This window comes from Schistocerca cancellata, chromosome 5 (assembly GCF_023864275.1).
Source record: "Schistocerca cancellata isolate TAMUIC-IGC-003103 chromosome 5, iqSchCanc2.1, whole genome shotgun sequence".
Classification (NCBI taxonomy): Eukaryota; Metazoa; Arthropoda; class Insecta; order Orthoptera; family Acrididae; genus Schistocerca; species Schistocerca cancellata.
In genome coordinates this window covers 722,684,314-722,709,404 of record NC_064630.1, presented here as the reverse complement: position 1 = coordinate 722,709,404, position 25,091 = coordinate 722,684,314, and the positions used below count along the sequence as shown (strand labels likewise).

General features: G+C 37.6%; 1 protein-coding gene across 3 annotated transcripts in view; it reads right to left on the bottom strand.

The window, feature by feature from the left end:
* Positions 1-10,015, bottom strand: part of LOC126188191 (uncharacterized) — a 40,638-nt gene extending 30,623 nt beyond the window's left edge. The window contains exons 1-2 of one of the 3 annotated variants that reach the window (XM_049929725.1): positions 9,804-10,015; positions 9,584-9,724 (exon numbers count right to left, since the gene is read on the bottom strand). In XM_049929725.1, the coding sequence (XP_049785682.1) occupies positions 9,584-9,702 (119 nt within the window). In that variant the 5' untranslated portion in view covers positions 9,703-9,724; positions 9,804-10,015. The remainder of the gene's footprint in view (positions 1-9,583; positions 9,725-9,803) is intronic. The other 2 variants (XM_049929724.1, XM_049929726.1) reach the window with 2 other exon arrangements.
* Between the last annotated feature and the right edge of the window lie 15,076 nt (positions 10,016-25,091).

Sequence of the window (25,091 nt, the reverse complement as noted above, 5' to 3'; positions counted from 1 at the left end):
AGCCACTTCCTTTACGACTGACCATATAGTTTTAATTTTATCCTGAGACTTAGCTATTCTATCTGCATACCACATACTTTTTGCCTTCCTAATAACATTTTTAAGCACCTTACAATGCTGTTTGTAATGGGCTGCTGCATTTAGATTTTGACTGTTTCTAACGTTTTGATATAATTGCCACTTTGTTCTACAAGATATTCTTATCCCTCTAGTCAGCCACACAGGCTGCCTGTTTGTGCTAGTACCCTGTTTTGAACGTTCTAATGGAAAGCAACTTTCAAAGAGCACAAGAAAAGTCTTGAGAAAAGCGTTATATTTATCGTCTACTGTATCAGCGCTATAAACATCTTGCCACTCTTATTCCTTGATAAGGTTTACAAAGGTCTCTACAGCAACTGGATCAGCTTTCCTAAACAGCTGATGACTATATTTAGCACGTGTTGCAGCACAAAAATCTTTTAGAGTTAAAATTTGTGCACATGATCTGAAAGGCCATTCACCTTTTTGCTAACAGAATGCCCTTCTAGTAATGAGGAATGAACAAAGGTGTTGTCTATGGTTGTTCTACTGTTCCCTTGCACTCTCGTTGGAAAGAATACGGTTTGCATAAGATTATATGAATTAAGGAGGTCTACCAGCATCCTCTTCCTTGCACAATCACTTATACAATTAATATTGAAGTCACCACATGTAACTAACTTTTTGTATTTCCTATAAAGTGAACCAAGAACTTATTCTAGCTTTAGCAAAAATGTTGTGAAATTGGAGTCTGGGGATCTATAAATAACAACAGTTAGAAGTTTAGCTCCATTAAATTTAACCACACCTGCACAACATTCAAACACCTTTTCAATGCAGTACTTTGAAACATCAACTGACTCAAATGGGATGCCATTGTTCACATACATGGCTACTCCCCCACACCGCAAAGAGCTCCTCGAAAAGCTGCCAGCCAACCTGTATCCTGGTAAAGGAAGCCTCTGAATTATCTCCTTATTTAAGAAGTGTTCAGATATACCAATAATTTCAGAGTCAACATCTATATCTATAAATAGAACTGTCTTTCATAAAACAGATGTGAGCTGCATAATAAATGGTCTACACGACCATGAAGGTGCAATACCAACAATAAAGTATCTCCATAAATCATGTTCAACTGAGAATGGAAAACTAAAATTTCCCAGAACTGTAAATGCTTGCACTAATGAAGGAGAATTTGCAGGGTGAGAAATGGGCAGTAAATTACAGAACCCACATCAGATGTGAATGAATTATTTCCAAAAATATGTGTACTACACAATGATTCCAGTTTGGCTCTGCAATGGACCAAAGATAAACACAAATGGAGAGATAGTGTATTTAACATTTGGGATTGAGGAATCTTATGCCAGGAAGATTTCACAAAAAGCCATTTGGCAAATTCTTCAGTATCATCAAAAGAATGAAAACCATGTACTATGCACAACAAATTCAAAATTCCAACAATGAAGAAAAGGCAATTTGGAGTGTGATTAGGCATGAAAGAAATAAACTAACTAAGGCAAATACTCAACCCACTGACACCAGTTTTCGTGATAGAGAGAGAGAGAGAGAGAGAGAGAGAGAGAGAGAGAATGTTCATGTATAGTCATTGACCACCAAATTAAGTGAATTCTTCATAACAGAAGCTCAAAATAAAGGGATGAAAAAATTGAACTATTAAAGTAAATCCACTGCACTTAGATCAATAAGGTGTAAAGATAAAAATTATACCTAACTAGACGAGTTTTGTCTGCCTCAACTTTTTATAAAAGGGTGCTAATACTGCATAATTAAGTCAGCAAATAAATATGCCTTTAGTCATTGACTGTTTGCAATGATAGCTGACAGTGGATGATTTTGCAATACTGTCGATTAGAGCCAATTATTCATTACAGTGTACTCTCCAAGTTGCACACATATCTACAACTATAGCTGTATGTCTCATTTGGTGTGTGCAGGAGAGAACACAGTAAGTGAATGAGCAAATCTTAGAATTCTTTCAGTGAATTTTAATTTGGCATTGATCTATCTTACCAGTTTAAATCACTCCAGACAGACAGATTGCTATGTATACAGCATTCATAATTGTTAGTAAATAATTATCATATTGAACATCCCAAATGGTACTAATTTAATAATTAATGACCACCACCTTAGCTGTATTATAATACATTTATCATGCTATAACTGGTTTCCTTCTTAGAACATTTTCAAGTTGTCAAGCTGTGCTAAAGTTATGACGTGAACAGTCCGGTTGTCATGTGTACTGTGAAAGACCAGATCCAGAAACAATTACCGTAAATCTTCTGCTGACTGCCTGGTCGAAGTATGGCGAGCAGGCATGGCAAGCTGCTTACAAATGCCTGGTCACCATACCTCCACCAGCTAGTCATGAGAATGTTTGTGACCATTGTTCCTTAATTTGGTCTTTTACATTACATATGACATCCAGACCATTTATGTTATTACTATAGCACAACTTGGCAACCTGAAGATGTTCTATGCACGAAACTGGTCACCGCACAACAAATGTGTAAGAATACAGCTGAGGTGATGTTCATTAATGATTAAAATAATTGTTAACTAATTAAAAATTTATGTCTTTCTGCAGTTTTGTGTGTAATATGTTATGCCTGATTAACCTGATACCCTACTGACCACCACTGTACTAAATGTCAATCCTTTGTAGGTCTTCCCATATCGAGCTACAATTTTCTGGCATTGTGACCTTCTCTCACACAAAAGCATCACATGTGAACAGTCTCAGATAGCTTCCAACATTATCCATCAGATAAGTAACACATATCGTTCTTTAGCTCAGTGTTAGAGTACAGCAATTTCTACATTGACATCTGATGATTTCTCCCTACTAATATCTGTATACCAAGTTTACATCCATAGCTACATTTGTATCTGATGGCTTTTTCCCATAAAGATCAACACGCTAAGTTCTATCTGTAAGGATGTCCTCAGTGTTATCACAAATGTGCTCCAACATCCTGTAATCTTGTACACTAGGTGGCAGTGTTTTAACTGTATGAAACGCATTCCAGATACACCGCTGTCAGGTGCCTTCTGAATCTCACTGATATAAAGACTGAGCCATATTTTTCAGAATCCCTGTTCATGGAATCCACGTTGATTGCAACACTCACCCAAAAAATCACAATACACAATTCTACAACAACCTGACATCTGCAAAATAAGGCTATGGATATAAACATCTAACAACCTTACTTGAACATATAAATAACCAGTGCCCCCCCCCCCTTTCTTTTTTTCTTTTCTTTTATTTTTTACAATGAATGTGTCAATGCTCTAAAGACCTATGATAAATTGTAGCAAGGAGAGAAGTGTCTTATCATACAGGACTATACAAATTCCCCATCAACTCATCACATTTCTTCTGTTTAGATGTCTTCTTATTGCGTCAAAATCTTATCTATAGAAAAAACTTGTTACACAAGCTGTAACATGGTTGTGAACCAAACAGTGATCTGGAAAGTGTACAGCGAATTTCTATATTTCCATCAATGATCAAAAACTGTTAGATCATCAGACTACCGGCTCTGGGCAGCAATGACCATCTTCAGATCTGTTTTGAAAACATATCCTAATACAATGGAGCCATAGTGGCATCGCCAAAAGCTAAACAAAACATTGAGCTGATTTTGTGTTTATCTTTTGACAATTCCTTTATGGCTCCATTATATTAAAACATGTTTTTAAAACAGATCTGAAGATGGCCACTGCTGACTGAACCCAGTACTATGCGGTACCAACATTTTGTGATCTTAGAAAGAAATAAAGACATTTGTTGAAAACGTGAAAACTTGTTACTCTTGCTAACAGCTGTGAATGCAGAATCTCTTCACCCACAAATTATCTATAGTGAGTGCAATGGAATGTGTGTATAATTTGCACAAACTAACTCAAAGACCTCAAAATTTGGCAAAAATTAACTGTACTAACTAAATGAAAACACCTTTTCACAAAATAAGTTTTTGTTTAGTTAATACAATGTACAGTGTTTTGCCAAGAAACTACAGCTGACACTTTGTTCAAACAATTACAAATAAATAAATCGGCTTTCAGCAGTTTCATCAACCTGTTTCCCAGCTTGAATGACACTGACACACACACACACACACACACACACACACACACACACACACTCTCTCTCTCTCACTGGTCATACCCGACTCGAGAGCCCATTACCGCAGCAACGTATTTTCGCCATCTGTCCCTGTCTTCGGCTATTTCTTTCCATTCACCTTCAATACCTGGGCTCCTCAAATCAGCTTTCACATTGTCCTCCCATCTATGCCTCGGTCTCCCCACAAGACGTTTTCCCTCTAAGTGCCCTACCAGTACTCTGCACGCTGCCCTGCCCTCATCCTTTAGAGTTACGTGACCCGCCCATCGTAGCCTATGTGAATTAATGAATGATACTTACAGAAATGAAATTCGATCAAACCGTGTTATGAATGAAATATTCTGGTGATCTCAAGTGGTGTAGAGCGTTTTCAGGTGGTCATACTGGTCAGTTTTTCTGTGTGCCTTTATATCTTGGCCTGGAGAAAGATCTGTGGTTCATACTCTGTCAACATTCTTTGACAGACATTATGGAAACTTGGGAAGCAGAAAATCTATGGCACAGGCAATCAGCAATAGCTGACGTGACTATCAACTTTCTGGAAACTAAAAACCAACAACATGGTTCAATTTTCAGATGCTTTGCCAGAGTGAATGGATACAGGAAGATTAGGGAGGCATAATATGGGGAGGATGTCACTTAGAGGGAGGCTACCCATAAACAAACTGTTCCAGGAAGAAATCCTCTATTTATTTATTTATTTATTCAGCCAATGATCATTTCACAATGATATACAAATTGTCATGATAACACAATGAAAATCAATAGCTCAAAATATGCACGCATGTGCACAAACACACACGCACGCACACACACTATATATATGAGGGCAATCTCAAAAGAAAGGTCTCCAAAGTGCTAGGCCATCGGCCACAGGGAAACTGTTTGCATGGCTATCGGCCACACTATTTTGCCGTCCCCCCCCCCCCTTCCACTGTTTACAGAAACCACTGCACATCCACTGGAGCTTTCAGTCTTCGCTTGGCAGCCAGTTGTAATGGAGCGCCCATTAGTCACTACCACCAGGTGTGAAGTTCACGCAGTTATTACGTTTTGGAATGTGAAAGGTGTTAAACCAATTGACAGTGATCAACAGTTGATGGAAGTGTATAGAGAGTCATGTATGGATGTCAAAAAGTCCTCAAGTGGTGTACAGTGTTTTCAGGAGATCATACTGAAATTCGCAATGAGATAAGAAGAGCGAGACCATCAATTCCTGAAGAGACAATCGCAAAGCTTCAAAAAATTGTGCAACAAGCACAGCAGATCACTTTCGATGAACTCTGGAATGTTGTTCCTAAGGTTTCTCAAAGCACCATTCGTCACACTTTTACTGAAGTGTTGAAATTTTGGAAGGTGTGCACAAGATGGTTCCAAGAATTTTGATACAAGACCACAAGTGGCAACATGCTGAAACTTGACACCAACTTCTTCCATGTTATGCAGATGAAATGTGCAGCCTTTTGGATTCAACAGTCATGGGCAATGAAACCTGAGCTTTTCACTTCACACCTAAGGCCTGACAACAATCACGTGAATGGCAGCATTCTGATTCACCCAAGATAGGAAAATTCGAAAGGACACAGTATGGCTCTAAAGTCATGGCAATTGTATTTTGGGACCAAAATGGGATATTGTTGATTGACTTCATGGTTCTCAGGACAACAATAAATGCCAATAGGTATTGTTGAATATAAAAAACACTCAGATGGGCAATTTAGAACAGAAGAAGAGGAATGTTGAGCAATGGCATAAGCTTCTCCATGGCAATGCTCACCCGGACATCGCCTGTCAAACCATAGATCTTCTACAACTGTTTAGATGGGACATCACCACCACCACCCATACACCCTATAGTTCAGACTTCGGCCCAGTGACTACCACTTTTCCCAAATTGAAGGAACACTTGGCTGTTGTTCCTGACGTTTCTCCAATGATGATGACGAGGTGAAAGATGAGGCCCAATGCTTCTTCAATAGCTTGATGGCTGACTTATATGACATGAACATAAAACAACTGCTACAGTGTTTACAAAAATGCATCAATTGAAATGGCAATTACACGGAAAAACAGAAAATGTTCAAGCTTCAAAACCATATACAATTTATTGTAAATAAATGTTTCTTTATATTTAATTTTAGACCTTACTTTTGGGATCACAAAAAAAGCTTGGCAGCCAGAGACTGTGGTCATGAGTGTGGGAGTTAACGTCTGCTTGAGTGTATGTATGTTTTCTGTTCTGATGACGGCCTGTTTGGCAAAAAGCTTTGTTTGACAGTCTTTTTGTTGTGTCTATCTGTGACTCAGCATCTCCGCTATATGGTGAGTAGCAACTATCCTTTTCATGATATTGTTAAATGTTATAAATTTACCACGTGGTGCTGAAAATGTTTTTTGCACTGTTGTGAATTTGTAACATGACAATAATGAGGCACATACAAATAAATGGCAGCATAACACCAAGTCAATGATGATCACGACATTTAAAAGTGATCAAATCAAGAGCTAGTTGAATGCAAGTCCCTTTTTGCACAATGCTATTTCTGTCAAGTTCCAGAATAATGACCTCTGTTACCAGAATGCCGTGGATTTTATGGCCACAGGCGTACTACGCCAACAAGTGACACTGAGAAATGTGTATTCATGGGAAATGAACTATCTCAGTTAGTGGTGACAATAGATGCTATAAAACTTTGAACATAAATTAGATAGGCCTACACAACATTCAGAGGTAACTGATGCTGTATCTGTCTTCGGTTTCTGTGCTACTTTTCCATCAACTGAGCAAAACGATTATGTATTGTGCCTGGAGTAGTACATAAATCAACTATTTCTATATGGGTGTCCCCTTGCAGTAAATTTATACAGGTACTGAACAGATTCCACTGCACATTCCCGCAAGCTTAAACATTCAAGCTATAACAACAAACGAAGATAACACTTTTCAAAACTTCAGTGAAGCATACATTGCAGTGAATACTGTAGTTGTGATAAGTTAAAACTGTGCGCCACACCAGGACTTGAACCCATATTCCCGTCTTCCTTGCAGCTGCTTCTCTTTATTCATTAAAATACACTCATAGCATTTATCTGAAGGTTTTGCTTCATGTAGCATGTGCAAAATATGATAATTAATGGACAAATTAACCTCCTCCCCAATTATTTATTGCTTTCCATCTCTTATGTGTGTGTCCATATAAAATATAATAATATTCTGTGACATATATACACAGACTGAAGAGACAAATAAATATTTGTACCAAGGACAGGATTAGAAACCAGATCTCCTGCTCACTAGGTAGATGCTCTAACCCTTGTAACACCCTGGCAGACTGACTTTGCACAACTGCACGGACAATCCTAACAAGCCTCCATCCTCAATCCAAATTCCCATCAGGCCTCAGCTCACGTGGTATTCCTCCTAAACTGGAACAACTCTGCACAGGCTCTCCAACAGTACTGGAATAGCATCCTGACGTTGAACAAAATGGGGGATCCTTCCTGAAGTCCAGACGGGTCAACGGAAGTGTCCGATTCCACCCGTCAGCTTTGACCTGTGACAAAAATCTGTTGTGTTGTGTGATGTCACGATGGCGCGGAGTTTAGTTTGTGAGAGTGGTGTGTTTGTTGGTGTTGTTTTGATGTGAATGGTGGTGCTCTCTGGTGGTGTGTTTATGGGTAGTGAATTACATGGCATATGGGGTTCATTTGTGTGGTAGCACTGCATGTGTGTGGTATTGGTGATGAATGTGCTTTCAGCGCAATATTTTTTGGTTTTGTTATCTCAACATTATTGTAGTTTTTTTTCTGTGTGTCATGTGTGAATTTTGGTAAATTGCTTTTGTTCATGTCTTTGGTAGGTATGGTTATGACTGACAAGGTCAACAGTTTTCGGTTGTCAGCGATGATGGGGGACAGCACATCATCACCAATAAAATTTATTCAACTATTAGGATTTTTGGATGAAGTCGTGAAGTGTTTAGTGTGTCATGAAGAAATGAGGCTTACTAAAGTTCCAGCATCTCGGACGGGGAATGGCTATATGTGGAGATGTCACAAGGATAACAGGTCAAGGGAGGTGTTCGATTCCAATTTTGTTGGTTTGTTGTGTTTTTTGAGGTAGCTATGATTGTGGACGTGGTTGTAGTTTTGGGTTTTATGATTTGGTATTGGTAGTTTCAGTTGACCTATATAGATCAAGGGAAGTGTTCAATTCGAATGTGTGGTTGCTGTGGGTGTTTCGATATCGGGAGTTGATGTTGAGCTATATAGGTCAAGGGAAGTGTCCGATTCCAGAGGATATTGTGTTTAGTGGAATTCAGGGAGTTTTGTGTTGGTTTTTTCGTCGTTTTGTGTGGTTTGGTATGGTAGTGTGTGTCTAAATTTGTTTATATTTACTTTGTCCCCACCCCAAAACCCCCAATTTCCCACGTTTGTCCCGTTAGTTTCATTAGGTTTTTTGTGGAACGTGTACATGTTGGTTTTTCAATGTATTTATGTGTTTGTGGTCATGTTTACATAATGACGTCATAGGCGCCTTATTGGAGTCGTAATGTATGGTCGTTTCCGCCATATTTGTGACGTCATGGGTCAAAGCAGACGGGTGGAATCAGACGCTTCTGTATTTCTGTCCAGACATAGCTGCTTTAATCAGATGACCTATTCAAGTCCCAGGTATCTATGATGTATATACGCAGGCTGAAGAGATGAATGAAAGTTTGTACCAAGCCCAGGATTGAAACGTGGTTCTAAGATGGGTGACATGCTACAATGTCCGTGCAGTTGGGCAAATCCGCTGGTTGCTTAGTGGTTAGCACAGCTGCCTAGTCAGCAGGAGATCTGGGCTCGAATCCTGGCCTGGGTACAAATTTTCATTAATCTCTTCAGTCTGCATACATACATCATAGATGCTTGAGACTTGAAAAAGTCTCTGGAACCATATAGTTTCCTGTCATAAAGTTCACTTCAAATACTGAACAGTATATATATCCTGCCCTGCCAGTAACATATAAAGAAACAAATATGTTTTGATAAATGCCAGGGCACTTCCTTCAACTAGGTTCCAATTGGGCTTTATACATGGTGCCACATTCGCCTGTCTTTGTATACAACTTACGTTTTCCTTGTATTACGTTAACACACCCTCAACTATTACAATGTGGTCTTTGGACGAATATGTTAACCTACTAGCCTACCTAGAGCTAATATAAATTAGTAAGTATTAATTTTTGCCCAAGTAGGCTCACAATAATAGCAGTACTCGTTTGTACAGCATGCAACATAAAAGCTGGTATATTGACAAATCGAAGAGTATTCTATTACAGAGAATGACAGTTAAAAATGTTCATCTAGAAATGAAAGGCAGCGGAGATAATTCTGTACGAGGTACGTGGCCGTGAAACTCACAGCTGTTCTGGTGACGCTTCGGTGGTGAAGCTAATTGCATCATTTAGCTGTCTCTCATTAACAATAGTCCAAGAACACGTTACATCGGACAGTAGTAGTTTCGAATGTTCCTCCGACATTTTTACACGTTTCTCTGTCAGCCTGCAAGTAAATAAATCAATATATCAACTGGAAACATTACGTCATTTAATCATCTCCCTCATTCACTGAAAGGTTTTACCGTACGTCTTTCAGAACTAACTCAGAAGCTGAAACGGTGTTAACAGCATCCGACAGGCACCAGCTGATATTTCACAACGCTTGTCATCACAACGACAGTGACGACAACACATCTTAAAAACACATATTTGTTTTTTTAAGAGGATATAATTGACTGGCCTTTTGACATTTCTGCATCACTTCTCAATAGTACACAAAGCAAACATTCTCAAAGTGAAAGTTATGCAACGGCGAATGATATATCTGTCACTGATTTCTCAGAATGTGTTAGGTCGATTCGAGGCAAGTCTGGACACAGAAATGTTGAATATTTATTGAATGTCCTCAGCTCCATAATGAAGACGAGATATTGTATTCTGAATTTAAAACGCACAGATCTCTGATAGCAACACCACCTAGAGTGATGTTGCTGATAGCCCTGTTTGCAGCTGCGTTGACGCAAGAAACTTAGGTAGAGAAATTGACGTGATTGATTTTCGTAAATATTCAAATATTTTGTCAATATCTATTTCATGCTTGGCGAACCACTACGTTCTGCAATTGTTTGGAACAATTTATACTTGTTTAAGGATTTTATTTCGACTGGAGCATAAAAGAGCCTTCACTTAAAAACAAACTGTACCTCTGATACTGAGACTGTAATACCTTAAGTTTAGCGTAGTGAATTCAGTAAGATGATATTTATATTACAGATTCAGTTTCTTTCTGAGGACGCTTAAACATGTAAGACAAAACGGTAACAATGAACAGCTGATAAGAGTAAGTTGAAGACTTGAAAATTAATAACTGGTTACCGGCAAATGTACTGTCACTAGACGTAAATAAAACGGGTCTGTAACTTTTTGTCACCGATAACATCACATTTTTGGGATGAAAATGTCGAAACGTTGGCTAACTTCTTTTACTTTTGTTCAATAATCTAACTCGGCGATGTGGAGAAAAAGCTTTTATTGGGCAGAAGCTTGTAGGACCAAATAAGGATAACAGGTGACATGCATTTAGATATACTGACAACAGCTTCACAACACACTCATTCCCTTATGATCTTCTTGGTCAACAGTCGATCTCATTGTCATTTTGAAAACGGTGGTAACTTTCATATGTATGATACTAGATGGAGAAATGACAGTGTACTGTACGTTAGTCATCACTCAGCCTTAGCACTTCATCAGGAGTGCCCCAAAAAGGTACAAGGTTAGGTGCATGGACCACTGTTGTAACAATTTTATTTTCAAAGGGCACATGTTAACTCACTGAACATCATACCTACACTGGCTTAAACCGAACTCCCTACAGGAAGCTACTAGGTTTGAGAATGTCTGTGCCTGTCTAGAGTGGGAATGCAGTCATTAGTGTTTGCATGGGCTACCACTGCAGTCAGCACAACTAACAGAGGGTTAATTTGGCGCAGAAAAAAAAGAGGTCTTAAGTTATAAAATATTTGACTAACTACCCAGTGGTGTAAAAAAATGTAACAGATTATAAAATTAACTTCAAATTCAAACTAAAGTAATATCTGCTTGATATCTCATTCAACTCAATAGACAAATTTCTGAATAGGTAATAAAAATTATGATAAGTGTGTGTGTGTGTGTGTGTGTGTGTGTGTGTGTGTGTGTGTGTGTGTGTGTGTGTGTGTGTTTTAAGAGAGAGGGGGAGAGAGACTTGATAGGGGTAAGTCTAAATCACTGTATGAACAGTATAAAACAGACATGGTATTTGCTTAACACAAACATATCAATGGTAGCTTGTTGTCATACTTTTTACTGAGACTCAGTTGATACAATAGTGAGTTGTCACAATTACAATCCATGGAATATGAAATAACTACTTGAAAATGTATCGCCGGCCGCGGTGGTCTAGCGGTTCTAGGCGCTCAGTCCGGAGCCGTGCGACTGCTACGGTCGCGGGTTTGAATCCTGCCTCGGGCATGGATGTGTGTGATGTCCTTAGGTTAGTTAGGTTTAAGTAGTTCTAAGTTCTAGGGGACTGATGACCTCAGATGTTAAGTCCCATAGTGCTCAGAGCCATTTGAACCATTTTTTTTTTTTTTTGAAAATGTATCGCTAACTGGGGTCACATAGGCCCCACTGCAGTAGCAGATAAACAGTTACCATATTTCAATGATGAAAAACACTCACTATAAAAGTTTAAAACATATGAAATAGGCCTAAGTTTTATCTCTTCTACATCTGTATCCTAAGGTAGGTTATCAGTAGCCAGGTATAGGTTGTAATGTATGATGTGATGTGAAAAGCAGCTAACACTATATCATTTCTTGGATTTTCAGTAGAGCAGCAGAACAGAATTTGCTTAAGTTTCACCATTGTATAATTTGTTTGGTTGTATTTCCATCATTCAGAGCAGAACTTCAGCAGATTAAAGCATTCTTGTTGAGAAAAGGAAGCAAAATAGCACAATGAAAGTGATAAATTGGTTCTAACACTTCCAATGGCTGAAAGTGAATGTTTCAGAGTTGTATAATTGTTTCAACCAAAGGCAGAGGTACGTTTCTTAATAATATAGGTGTTTCTTCTGTTCTTATTTTAACTTATGTTTAAATATGCCAATGAATAAGCTTGATTAAAATCAGAAACACATAGGCATAAAGAAAGAGCAGTTTCAATATAATGTAGACACTAATTTATTTTCCATTGTTCAGAGTAGATCATTGTTTTTAGGTAATAAAGTGTTTAAAAGGTTCTGCACTAATATAATACATGACTTGACAATCAAATAAGTGTAAAACTAACTAACAGACACACTTCTTTTGTAAATTATCTGAAAATAGTAAATATACGTCATTTTAATGACATAAATAATAGGGTTTATAAATAAAAAGCAAAGTATTTAGAGAAGAGTCCTTTTATTAAAGTAACATATGACATGTGCCTAAATACAACTAATAAAGGGACATTATGGCAATCAGATTTTTGTGTCTGTTTTATTCCTGATGTTTCAAATACCAACCTGCCAAAGCATTTCAATACAACTCTCAAACATTTTAAAGCAAATTAACTCCGAAGTTTTCTAGGCAATCTCAATTCACTAAAGGCAAGACAGTTGTCAATGGGCCACGTGGGTCTATCGATAGTGCTCGAGACTGGTAATAACTGGATTCCTGGCTCAAGTATTATTCAGTCAACATCTGTTTTTTTAGGTTCATTTCCAATACCTATGTCAGTTCTATATTAAATTATTCAAATATGTGACTCTTAACACATATATAATTATAATTTTGTACGAAAATTGCATTTGAGTTGAGGGGAAACGTGATAGAAGAGAGAGAGTATGTGGATAAAATTAAACATAGTTGTTATTTGAGTATCTTTACAAACTTTACAATATATGCATTACCACTGTGGCGTTTTCTCTGAAAGCAGGTACATTTTATTCAGGATTCCAATACACCATATGTTTCCCCACTCTTTTATTTACAAAACCCTATTTTCAACATAATCTCCATTCAGTGTGACAGCCTTATGCCACCTTACTGGGAGTGCCTATCTGTATGCCCATATGGTGCCACTCTACTGATCAATGTCAAAGCCAATGTCTTGCTTCATCGATAAAGGCCCCATCATCCAAGTACTGCTTCCCATGGAGTGCATTCTTAATTGGGCTAGATTGATGGAAGCCAGAAGGTGTGAGATCTGGGCTGTAGGGCGGATGAAGAAGAACAGTCCATCAAAGTTTTCTGAGCTTCTGTCAAGTGCATAGATTTGTGTGAAGCCATGCATTGTTGCAGAGAGGGAAATGTTCGTTTGCATTTTTGTGGCAATGAACACACTGATGTAATTTCTACAATTTCCTGAGAGTAACACAAAACACTTCAGAGTCGATTGCTGCGCAACAAGGGAGGACATCAAACAGAATAACCCCTTCAGATTCCCAGAAGACCTTTCCCATGACTTTACCAGCTGACGATGCGGCTTTGAACTTTTTCTTAGGTGGAGAGGTGGTGTGGTGCCACTCTATGGATTGCCACTTTGTCACTGGTTCGGAGTGATAAACCCAGGTTTCGTTGCTTTTGACGATGTTTGACAGAAAATTGTCGCAACCAACCTCATAATACGTAAGCAATTCCGTACAGATAGCCCTTCGTTGCTCTTTACAGTTTTCTGTTAGGCAGCACGGAAACCAACAGGCGCACACACACCTTTGAGTACCCCAGCTGGAGGACAAGTATGTCATAACTATCAATTGAGACATCCAGTTGGACGCTGAGGTGTTTGACTGTGATCCATCGATCACCTCAAGTGAGAGCGTCTGCACTTTCCAATACCGCAGGAGTCACAACTTTGTGTGGCTGGTTGGCAAGTAGGAAATTGGATAACTTGTGCAATCCTGTTTCAGTGATAACATACGACTCACACAACAACTCACTGGGTCTTTGTTCACTGCCAGATCTCCTTAGACACTTTTCAGACAAATTCCGCGGTTGTTTTTTTTTTTCAACTGGAATTGGCAGGACAAAAAATGTGTTGCACTACTTATCGAACTCCCCTCGTAATTGACGACAGTGAAGAAATTTGCTGACATTGAGATTCCATACCACTCGCCCAACTCTTACACTAGTAAAATTACATGTAGCGTGGGCTACAGCTACCTGAGGACCAAACATACCTTCGAATTTCGCAATGATTGGATGTGATACGACATCTTTTGCTCTGGTTGTGGTAGCTTTTCAGCATTTGTTACTGAAGCAGTAGATAGTATTCTGTTGTGTTGTGCATGAAATCGTTCTAAGCATGGTAAAACCAGTGTTGACAAATACATATTTATCGATTCATGGATTTTCAATAACTTTGATGAAGCTCAACCAACAATGAACTTGCAGCAGTGGGCTATATCTGTTCCAAGTCAATGAAAAAATTTGGTTTTAAAGCTTCTGACATGTGGGTTTAGAAGTTCAAATAGACATGGTCACCAAAATATCATGAAGTTCGTAACAGAAAGAGAAATTACAGCAATGGATGAAACCCTAATTGTTGCAAAAGATTTTTGAATCTAGGCTCATGATCTCATACTGAACTTTGATCCAACCTTGTCATTAATAAGCACCAAACAGATTTTAAATACATCTTTTTTATTGTTGAAAATTAATAAAATATAGATCTTTGTGCATAGCATTTTTAATTTTTTCGTTTATGTTTTGTTTGTTTTCAGAGTGACAATATCAATCAATTTTTGACTCCACTCTGACAACTAAAGGATCATTGGTGTAGCTGGTGATGACCAAATATGAATAAAGTTACCCAGCACTATACTGCACAGCACTCTGTCACACTGTCAAGATAATTGTTGCCTCTAGCCTTCATATGTCTACACAAAGCAGCAGGTCCATTTACACCCAGGGTTCAATAATTAATCAATAAGAATCACAAAAAATTCCAAAATATCACAGTCATCTCATTGGGAAAATTAACTGCAAAGCCTTGTAAAGATTTTGAACCATTGCTTTAAATCCATATGTAAAAAAGGAAAGATTTCTCTTAAAATTGATTCTTGGGGTGGATAATCAATCACATGTTGTATAATGAAGTTTGCAGAAAAGATAAGTGTCTGCCTACTTGCACCTTGAAAGTAGTTCCACCGAAACATTTCCCCATCAGTACAGCCTTGTGATGTGTATTTTTATCATCAAGTAAACATTTTCAGTAAGTGTCTGTAAAACTATGGCTACCTAACTGACAAAGGACAAAATCAATGCTCATTACTAGTTCTCATCTCCAGCATTCAGTAAAATGAACAGGTATGTGTGTTCTGCTTATAATCCTTGCCATAAAAGAGAAATCTTTATGAAAATGTATGAAGTTTGCTTTTAAATTGACATATGGATAAAATGAAACAGAATGACTGAAAATACAGCATTTGTACATTCAACTGTTTGTCATGAAAATTGTTTCTCCACTTTTTATAAAGTTTATCGCTTTAGCTTATATGAGTTCACATTGTTGTGTAAAAAATGGACACAGTCTGAACAAAGACTACTTCAAAATATCCACGGGTGTGCTGCCGGTCTATAGTGTCCAACGGGCACAATATTTCGGCGATCATACATGTCGCCATCATCAGGTGAACTGACGGACTGAGCTCCTGTGAACGTGCCGGCACAGAGATCCGTACGCTATGGCTGCTCAGAGGGAACTGGGTTCGGTCGCGGCGGCGGCCGATTTAAATACCCTCCGCCCGCGGCGCGCTCCCTCCGCCGTCCGCGCCCCGCGCCACGGTCGCGCGGTGGAACAGATTGCGACGGCGTCTGAGATGACGTCGGTGTGATGGCTCTGTCCGCCGTGGTCGTCACCCCGAAGACATTAATTTAAGGGGACATTGTAATACATGCTTAACATAAAGTCATCTCCCATCCAATGCTTATTCACTTTACACTACTTTATATAAATATGGTGAACATTTTTAGGGTACTCCTACAGTATACAGAAGAAATTCGCTGTTTGATTGGTTAGTAGAAAGAATTTCGTATGACAAAATAATTTTTGTAATGTGCTTACGCCACTAGGTGGCACCATTGAATAATTTCCACATCAAGATAGCCCCTGTAAGCGTGATAAGCCTATTATACCGAGACAGCATGCCATAAAGTTTTGTTGGTAAATGTATGGTTACTACAAGTATATTTTGGTGACCAAAGAGCCCTTGTGATGACCACAGAAACCTTGCCATGTGTTCACTGCGTCAGTTAAAACTACATTTACGCATCAGACTGGCTATTACATGGATATTTTACGTACATAAGTGTAACAAGTATGGATGTTGGTGACAGATAATGATATCGAAAAATGTTTCAAGGTACCCTGAGAACGTCATCTAAAGAACATTAGGTACAAAATTCGACGATGTGGCATGGATAGAAAGTACCGTTTTTATTTTACTTGGTTCATTTATTTGTTGCAAACTGTTACTCAGGCACAGTTTTCAGTGTAATGTTAATGTTTTTCCTGTTTGATCCTTTTATATTTGTATATTGTTCAACTTTTTTCTTTTTAAAATGCGGTACCACCCATTCTCAAAGATGGCATTTACTGTATGTTCCCTCCGTTTTCCTGCTTTTACTCATTTCTGTTTATCTTATTGATATTGCTTACATTGTTAATATATTATTTATGGATTCTTCTATCACTTCTTGATAGAAAAATTCCATACTGAGGGTTAAATAACACTTAGGCGGTTTTTTGTTCTACTGATTTTTATTTGTATTAACTAGTTTTCGGCTTATTAGTTATGTGAAGATAGCCCAATAAGGTGAAAACTAGTTTATACAAATAAAAATCAATAGAACAAAAAACCACCTAAGTGTTATTCAATCCTCAATATGTCAATGTATTAAGTGGTTATATTGATAATTTTTCTTTTCATTGGTTTGTGTGTCAGTCTCCATGTTTTATACCTCCTGAAGTAACTTGTCAAGTACTAATTTTCTTTTATTTTATTGGTATTGGTTGTTAATATAAACTGTTATGTAGGCTTTCAGTTCCAGTTTTGTGTTAAAGTTTCTCACGTTTACTCTCTTTATGTTTGTTTATTATTCAACTTTTTCACATTTTACATTGCATTACAACTTCACAGTCGAATATATTATTTACTGTGTTTTCTGCTTCAATCTAGATATGTAACTTATTTTCCTGTGTCATTTACAAACATTGTAACTTCTTTGGCGACAATAGTCAGTAAATATGGCCTTGTCAACTGAAAACTAGTTAACACAATAAAAGTGATCTTGCAGAACAAAAGTAAAGTAGAGCTTTTCGTTTATAAGTAATAGAATTGGCCATCTCCATATTTCTGCTGCGCCAACGAAATTTTAATCATATTATTAAAGAGAACAAAAACGCATTAATAGACAATCCTTATTCATCCCATAAGACTTACAATTTCGACTTGAATTCTCAAACATTCTTTCATTAATTCTTCTAGTAACCTCTCTGGTACCATGATTCACACATTTTAATTTGTGGTGGTGCCAGAAACGAAAATAACATCATTCCAGAAATGACTAAAAATTCTTTCACATTTTAACTTAAATAAAGATTAAACAAGGAAACTTGGTATTGTCATATACTGAAGAGCTTAATAAGAGTGTCACAACACTTGTATAGATTTGTCAGAATCACAAATACCAGAACTATGACAAAAAGCACATACATTTTGCTTTGGCATTAAAGAAAGATTAAGCAAGGAAACATTATACATATATTTGTTTAGTGCTGTATTGAGTATGACGTTGTGTCACACACTCTGCGAATTTCGAGGTGGCAGAGTAAAACAGCAAAACGTCTGCATTAAATTTTGCGTGTAACTCAAGAAAATCTTTACAGAAGCACGCCAATGATGCAAGGAGCCTACGGTGATGAGTGCTTGGAGCGTACTCCATGTTACAAATGGTTCCCACGGCTTAAAAATGGTCGGACGGAAGTTTAAGATGACTCTCGTTCAAGACGCCCTTCAACGTCTACCGACGACACTCATATCAGGAACGTCAACGAAATTGTTCGTGCCAGTCGAAGACTGACTGTCCGAGAGACTGCAGAGGAATGTAAAATTTCAGTTTGTTCTTGTCAAGCAATCCTGACACAGCATCTTGGAATGTATCATGCTGCCGCCATGTTCGTCCCACAGATCATGAGTCAAGACAAGAAAGACTTACGCCACGCAATCTGTGAAGAGTTTTTGCACAAAAAACGAAATCACTGTGCTGCCTCATCCCCCGTACTCGCCAGGCCTGGCCCCTGCGGACTTCTTTTATTTCCGAAGTTGAAACCCCCTTGAAAGGACAGAGATTTGCTACAATGGACGAGATAGAAGAAAATTCCCAGACGGTGGTTCGCGTGATCCAGCAAGAGGCCTACCAGGACTGCTTCCAGAAGTGAAAACGGCGTTTGGAGCGGTGTGTCAATCGTGGAGGAGATTATTTCGAAGGAGACTGTGCTCAATAAGTAATTGGTAAGCATATAAAATTTTTGTGGACCAAGTTCCAGAATTTTTCGAATAGGCCTTGTATATAAATCGTACTAAGTCTTTAAACCTTACTTCTAAAAACAATAATCACCTTAGTAGTTCATCGACTACACGACAAAACTTGTTTCTTTCCTTTTTTGTTATAACGTTTTTATTAACTGTATGACTTTTAAACACTTCGTCATCCCCCTTGTTATCAAATAAACCCCCCAAAATAGATTCTATTTGTGGTGTGTCTGACTTGTTATTAACAAAGGTATCTTTTTCAGCCCAACTATGGAACTCTGCAATACCTTCAACTTCTGCACTTTCACTAACTACCTGTGCTTGAACACTGTTTTTATTAACTGTATCACTTTTACTTATAGTATCCCAAAACCTTTTATTAAATTCTAATTTATTCATTCTAATAACATCAGTATTTTCATGGTACTTACTCTTTACATTGTATCCTCTCCTTTTCCAGTTTCGGTTATGTGTTGTCCTGTCATAATATTGTCTAGCCCCAAAACTACGGACATCTAGTGGGACTGTCCACCGTTTCCCGGCTGGTTCCCTCGGACTGTCCGTTTGTAGTTGTCGTTTTGTTCACTAGTTTCAGCAAACCCCCTTCTATCTTGTTCTCTTCCCCAATACCTATTCCTATCATTCCTGTTACCTCTCCTCCATCCTCCCTCCTGTGTATTGTTTCTGAAATCATTGCATATCTCCTATCTCCCCTATTTGGAGCATTATTTCCAGAATTTTCAAAGTCTCTCCTCCCATAATAATCTCTATTTACATTCCTGTTTCACCCCCCATACTGATTGTTGCCAGAGCCAAAACTTTGGTTATTTTCTCTCTCCAAGGCCCTATCTAATCTATCTAGAAATTTCAGGAACTCTTCCATTGAATCGTCTGGTCCATTGACCAATTCCCACTGCAGTCTCTCTGGTAACCTTCTTTTTAAAACATCAATTTGTGTCATAATATCAAAAGAGTTATTCAAGTGAGCAAGTTTTTTCAATTGATCTCTGCAAAATTTTTGCATTCCCCCTACTTTCCCTCCTTACACTGGTCCATTTAGATATTCTGACTTTAATTTGGCTTGTATGGATTGTGACCAAAATTTGCAAATAAACTTAGCTTCAAACTCTTCAAAAGTATTCCAAGAATCATTATTCTCATTTGCCCAGGATAGTGCCTCCCCTTCTAGAAACCGTTTTACTAACTTAATTTTTATGTTATCTGACATTCCTACAACAAACATATCCTTACATTGGTGAATAAAGTCAATAGGGTGCAGATTTTCACCAGGAAAGCATTTCACTTGGATGTGCCCATACATTGTATTTTGATTGTAAATCGTTTGTTTGGACATCAATGCGTCCTCCAATTGTGTACATTTAGTGTGTATATTTTCTACTTTTGTATCTACATTAGTGGTATACAGGTTGTATTCTTGTTTAAGGTTTTCTGAAGTTTTGTCTATTCTCTGATCTAATCTTTCAAATTCAGTATCTACTCTGTTGTAGATGACAGCAATGCTGTCTGTGTTAGCTTGTATATTTTCCAGAATGAGATTTTCACTCTGCAGCGGAGTGTGCGCTGATATGAAACTTCCTGGCAGATTAAAACTGTGTGCCCGACCGAGACTCGAACTCGGGACCTTTGCAAAGGTTCGAGTCTCGGTCGGGCACACAGTTTTAATCTGCCAGGAAGTTTCATATCAGCGCACACTCCGCTGCAGAGTGAAAATCTCATTCAGGAAACATCCCCCAGGCTGTGGCTAAGCCATGTCTCCGCAATATCCTTTCTTTCAGGAGTGCTAGTTCTGCAAGGTTCGCAGAAGAGCTTCTGTAAAGTTTGGAAGGTAGGAGACGAGATACTGGCAGAAGTAAAGCTGTGAAACCGGGCGTGAGTCGTGCTTCGGTAGCTCAGTTGGTAGAGCACTTGCCCGCGAAAGGCAAAGGTCCCGAGTTCGAGTCTCGGTCGGGCACACAGTTTTAATCTGCCAGGAAGTTTCATATCAGCGCACACTCCGCTGCAGAGTGAAAATCTCATTCTGGAAACATCCCCCAGGCTGTGGCTAAGCCATGTCTCCGCAATATCCTTTCTTTCAGGAGTGCTAGTTCTGCAAGGTTCGCAGAAGAGCTTCTGTAAAGTTTGGAAGGTAGGAGACGAGATACTGGCAGAAGTAAAGCTGTGAGACCGGGCGTGAGTCGTGCTTCGGTAGCTCAGTTGGTAGAGCACTTGCCCGCGAAAGGCAAAGGTCCCGAGTTCGAGTCTCGGTCGGGCACACAGTTTTAATCTGCCAGGAAGTTTCGTTTTGTATATTTTCATTTAAACTTTCAACTTTAACTTGAAATTCTTTTCTGAAGTGTATCAACTGTTCTCTAGTGTCCTTACTGAGGGTAGTTTTAATTTCCTCACACTTCTCATTGAGATGAGTACTTAATAGATCAGAATCCAAACTTAACTTATCCAGTCTATCTGTGAGTTTCAAACTTACTTGTTCACTTGATTGTTTAACATCCAAACGTACTTGTTCACTTGATTGTTTAAAATCCAAACTTACTTGTTCAATTGATTGTTTAAGTTGCGAGCTTATTTGAGTTGCAAACCCTGCTAGCCACTCTGTTAAGTTTAATTGTTCACCATCCCCTGGTTCAATTTTTACATTTCCTACGATCTCATCACTCTCAGGTACAGACATGTTAACTAATAATTATTTTAAATGACAACAACAACAAAATACCTTGCTATATATAGCTATGGTATGATATCGTGATCGGTGTTCCTGTTGGCTTTCTTCACTTCTATTCGGTTTTATCGAAGCTGAAGTCTTGATTGATGAATTCCATTGACATAATCCAGACGTTAATCTTCCGAGCGGCGTAGTCGCACAAACACACTTTATTTATTTATTTATTTTTGACATATTTTCACTGTTGCCACACTGCACAAATAAACTTTTTTGGAATGATAAGCACTTACGAAATTTATCGCTGCACTATTATCATCGATGCACTTGAAGATCCCGGCTGAGTCCCCACTTTTGTAATAGTCGCCTGGTCGTAGATATTGCTAATTGCTATAATCGCACTATTTCACTCCCATTTACGGAGCTTGTTAGCACTTGATGTTAGGTTGGCGCCATTAAAATGCATTGTGTTGTAGTAATCGCTGCTACTTGCTGGATCGCTGCTGTCTCTCGATGCTGATGCTGGCTCTACATCTGGTTGTCTAGGGTTAAAAACATGAGGTCCCGTGTTTTTTATGTGCTTTTGATGATAAAGAACGAGCGAAACCAACAAATATGTAAACTTCAAATATTTATTATTCTGGTGGCCATCTTAATTCCACTGTCCACCAAAGACCATGACTCAACACAAAGTAGTACTTCCGTTACATGTTCTTTGCATTGTTTATCCACCTCAAACAATAACACAGAAACACACTTTACCAATGTGACATTCCGACTGCCTGCCGACCGTTCTTGCTGCTTGTATTTATAACATTGTCAAAGAACTACTAAAAAGAGATATAGTTTACAAGTCTCATGTACATCTGTTATCATAATTTGTGCAGAAAAGTTATTAATTTGCATCGAGTGACATAATTTAACATGTTATTAAAATGACAGACAGAGTTGTTGACTTGACAGAATAATTCTTTGTTACAAAAAGGCCGTTCTTTAGAAGTTTGTCAATTGACTTCTCTAATTTGCATAAATAAGTAAATAACATGAATTATTAAGAATTACATTGTTTTCGTCTAAAATAGGATTGATTACGTGAATACTGAGTGAAAACGCTCCTAGTGAACAAATAGGTTTCACTGGGTGATTTTTATTTAAGGAGATCCAAAATACCTAAGTTGGCCACTATTTTTCGTACTTCATATTAATTATTTAAGATGAACTTAGTGTTTTTACATGATGACATTTGCTGTATCAGTGATCAAGTGATATAAACTTTTGTGTGGGTCAGTTACTCAGTATTATTTAATGGGTTGACTGTTTATGGAGACATGTTATGCAATCATTGTTAACATACACGATAACTTTTCTATAATCATAAATACTCGTTAAACTGGTTGAATTTGGAGGGTATCGCATACTTCGGTACAGTAAAGCCTTTAATATGTTCCATTACAATACCCCCCTTGGGTAATATCATTTACAGAACGTTAATGATATTAGCCGACTAGGACAAATGTGTCAAATTGTTAAAATTTGGAAAAGTACTACTTTAATAATTTTTTTGTTTGTTTTACTATGCATAATGTGTATGTATACAAGGACTGTTACAATGTTTCAAAATGACCTTTTCCTGCAAATATTTTAGTTGTGTTGTTTCAAATGCACTTTGTGTTATGTCATTCAGTATGACAGCATAATAAAAATATTTAGTAATATATGAAAGTAAAAAAAAATGTTAATCGTTGCTCCCAGTGAGCCACATGGAAAATGATCAAAAACAGACACAAATATATCACATGCGATTTTAAGATATATAAAAAATATATGTAAATTATTTCAAAGTCAGTTCTCATTGAGTCACAGATTAATCAAGATAATAGAAGGAACCTAAATATATTACATAGATGGACAGGTCATATGTCCATAGGAAAATATTGCAACTGTCTGCTCTTTTTGAGCCACATAAAAAAATGAAAACAAAGAACATAATTATAAGTATGGACATGATATATAAACACAAACACTAGAGAAGTCACATGTATGAATATAATATGCATTTAAAAAAAAAAGGAAATATTTAAAAAACTTGTCTCCCATTGAGACACATAGTCCAGACAGTACAAGAACATATTAATACTAAAATTGGACACTTAAATTGGTCACAACACAACACAAACATCAAACTTGGTGAACATCTGATTAGCTGTAGAAAACTGTACACAAATCTTATGCCTAAGAACACAATAGTAACAAAATGATAGGTCTTGCACAACAATTTTTACATTGTCTTTTATTTGGTGCAAGTATGTCTCATATTCAACAATACAAAAGGAAAGTAATAAATGTTTGTCACCTTCTTGCCCATTGCAAGTAAAGAAGATGTCTCAAAATTTAATATTCAATAGTGACAATAAAAATATAAAAACATTCTCTCAGAGATCTGGAACTTTTCCAGGGTCTGTAGGATGAGTGGTAGTTGCTATTTGACACACCCAGTAAAAATCTTTGCTGATAATATGCTTTACAGAATATGGGTAAGTAACTGTATTCAAACAGGGAAATGTGCTTAATCATGTTTATATGGTTTCAATTCAGTGATGTTTCTTAATCCAAATAACCTTCTTGATCTGGGAAAGATAAGTCTATATGCATTAGGATGTGGGCTTTCTTTTATTTCAAATGGACCAATGTCAATGTTTACTTTAACTTATGGACAACCTAGCTCAACATCTTTGTCTATTTCAGTATTTTCAAACAATAGATCCTTTTCAATTTCTTTAGTTCCTAAGTCTAATGTCTCTTTCCTACACTTAGACACATCCCTCTCTGTTTGCAAAGCATTGACATTTAAACATAAACCTTTGTTTTCATCTGTTCCTTGTAACACTGTGTTGTCACTTAACCAACTACTGTTTTCACCCCCCTTTTTTATAAAGTCCACTACGGATTCTTGTCCACCATGTAGGATACAAGGTTGCACTTACCTTTGCTAATTCTTTCCAAAAGGCATCTTTGTTTATACAGTTTCCATAGTTGTTCCACAAAACTTCTATAACTTTTCCCCTTTCTCTTGAAAACACACATTTACATTCCATCCCTTTATATTTTCTTTAATATTATTATTATTATTATTATTACCATTCTCATAGATTAGTGTTTCATAGTTCCCAATAGGCAATAGCTTGTCCTCAGATACACATTCCCTAGTCTGCATTTCACTTAAATTAACCTCATTATTACCCATGTTTGTCACATCACTTACCTTTACCACATAATCACTTTTCAATTCTACAAATACTTTTATTTCTTCCTCCACACTCTCATCAATAACATCACTTGATTTAGGATCATTATTTAAATGTCCCTCTATTACTTCTTCCTCCTCCTCCACAACAACCCCATCTTCAGTTTCCCCCCTATGTATCTGAATCTCAGCAATTGAGCCTTTGGCTCCATTAAACACTTCGTCATACCCCTTCTTATCAAATAAACCCCCCAAAATAGATTCTATTTGTGGTGTGTCTGACTTGTTATTAACAAAGGTATCTTTTTCAGCCCAACTATGGAACTCTGCAATACCTTCAACTTCTGCACTTTCACTAACTACCTGTGCTTGATCACTGTTTTTAT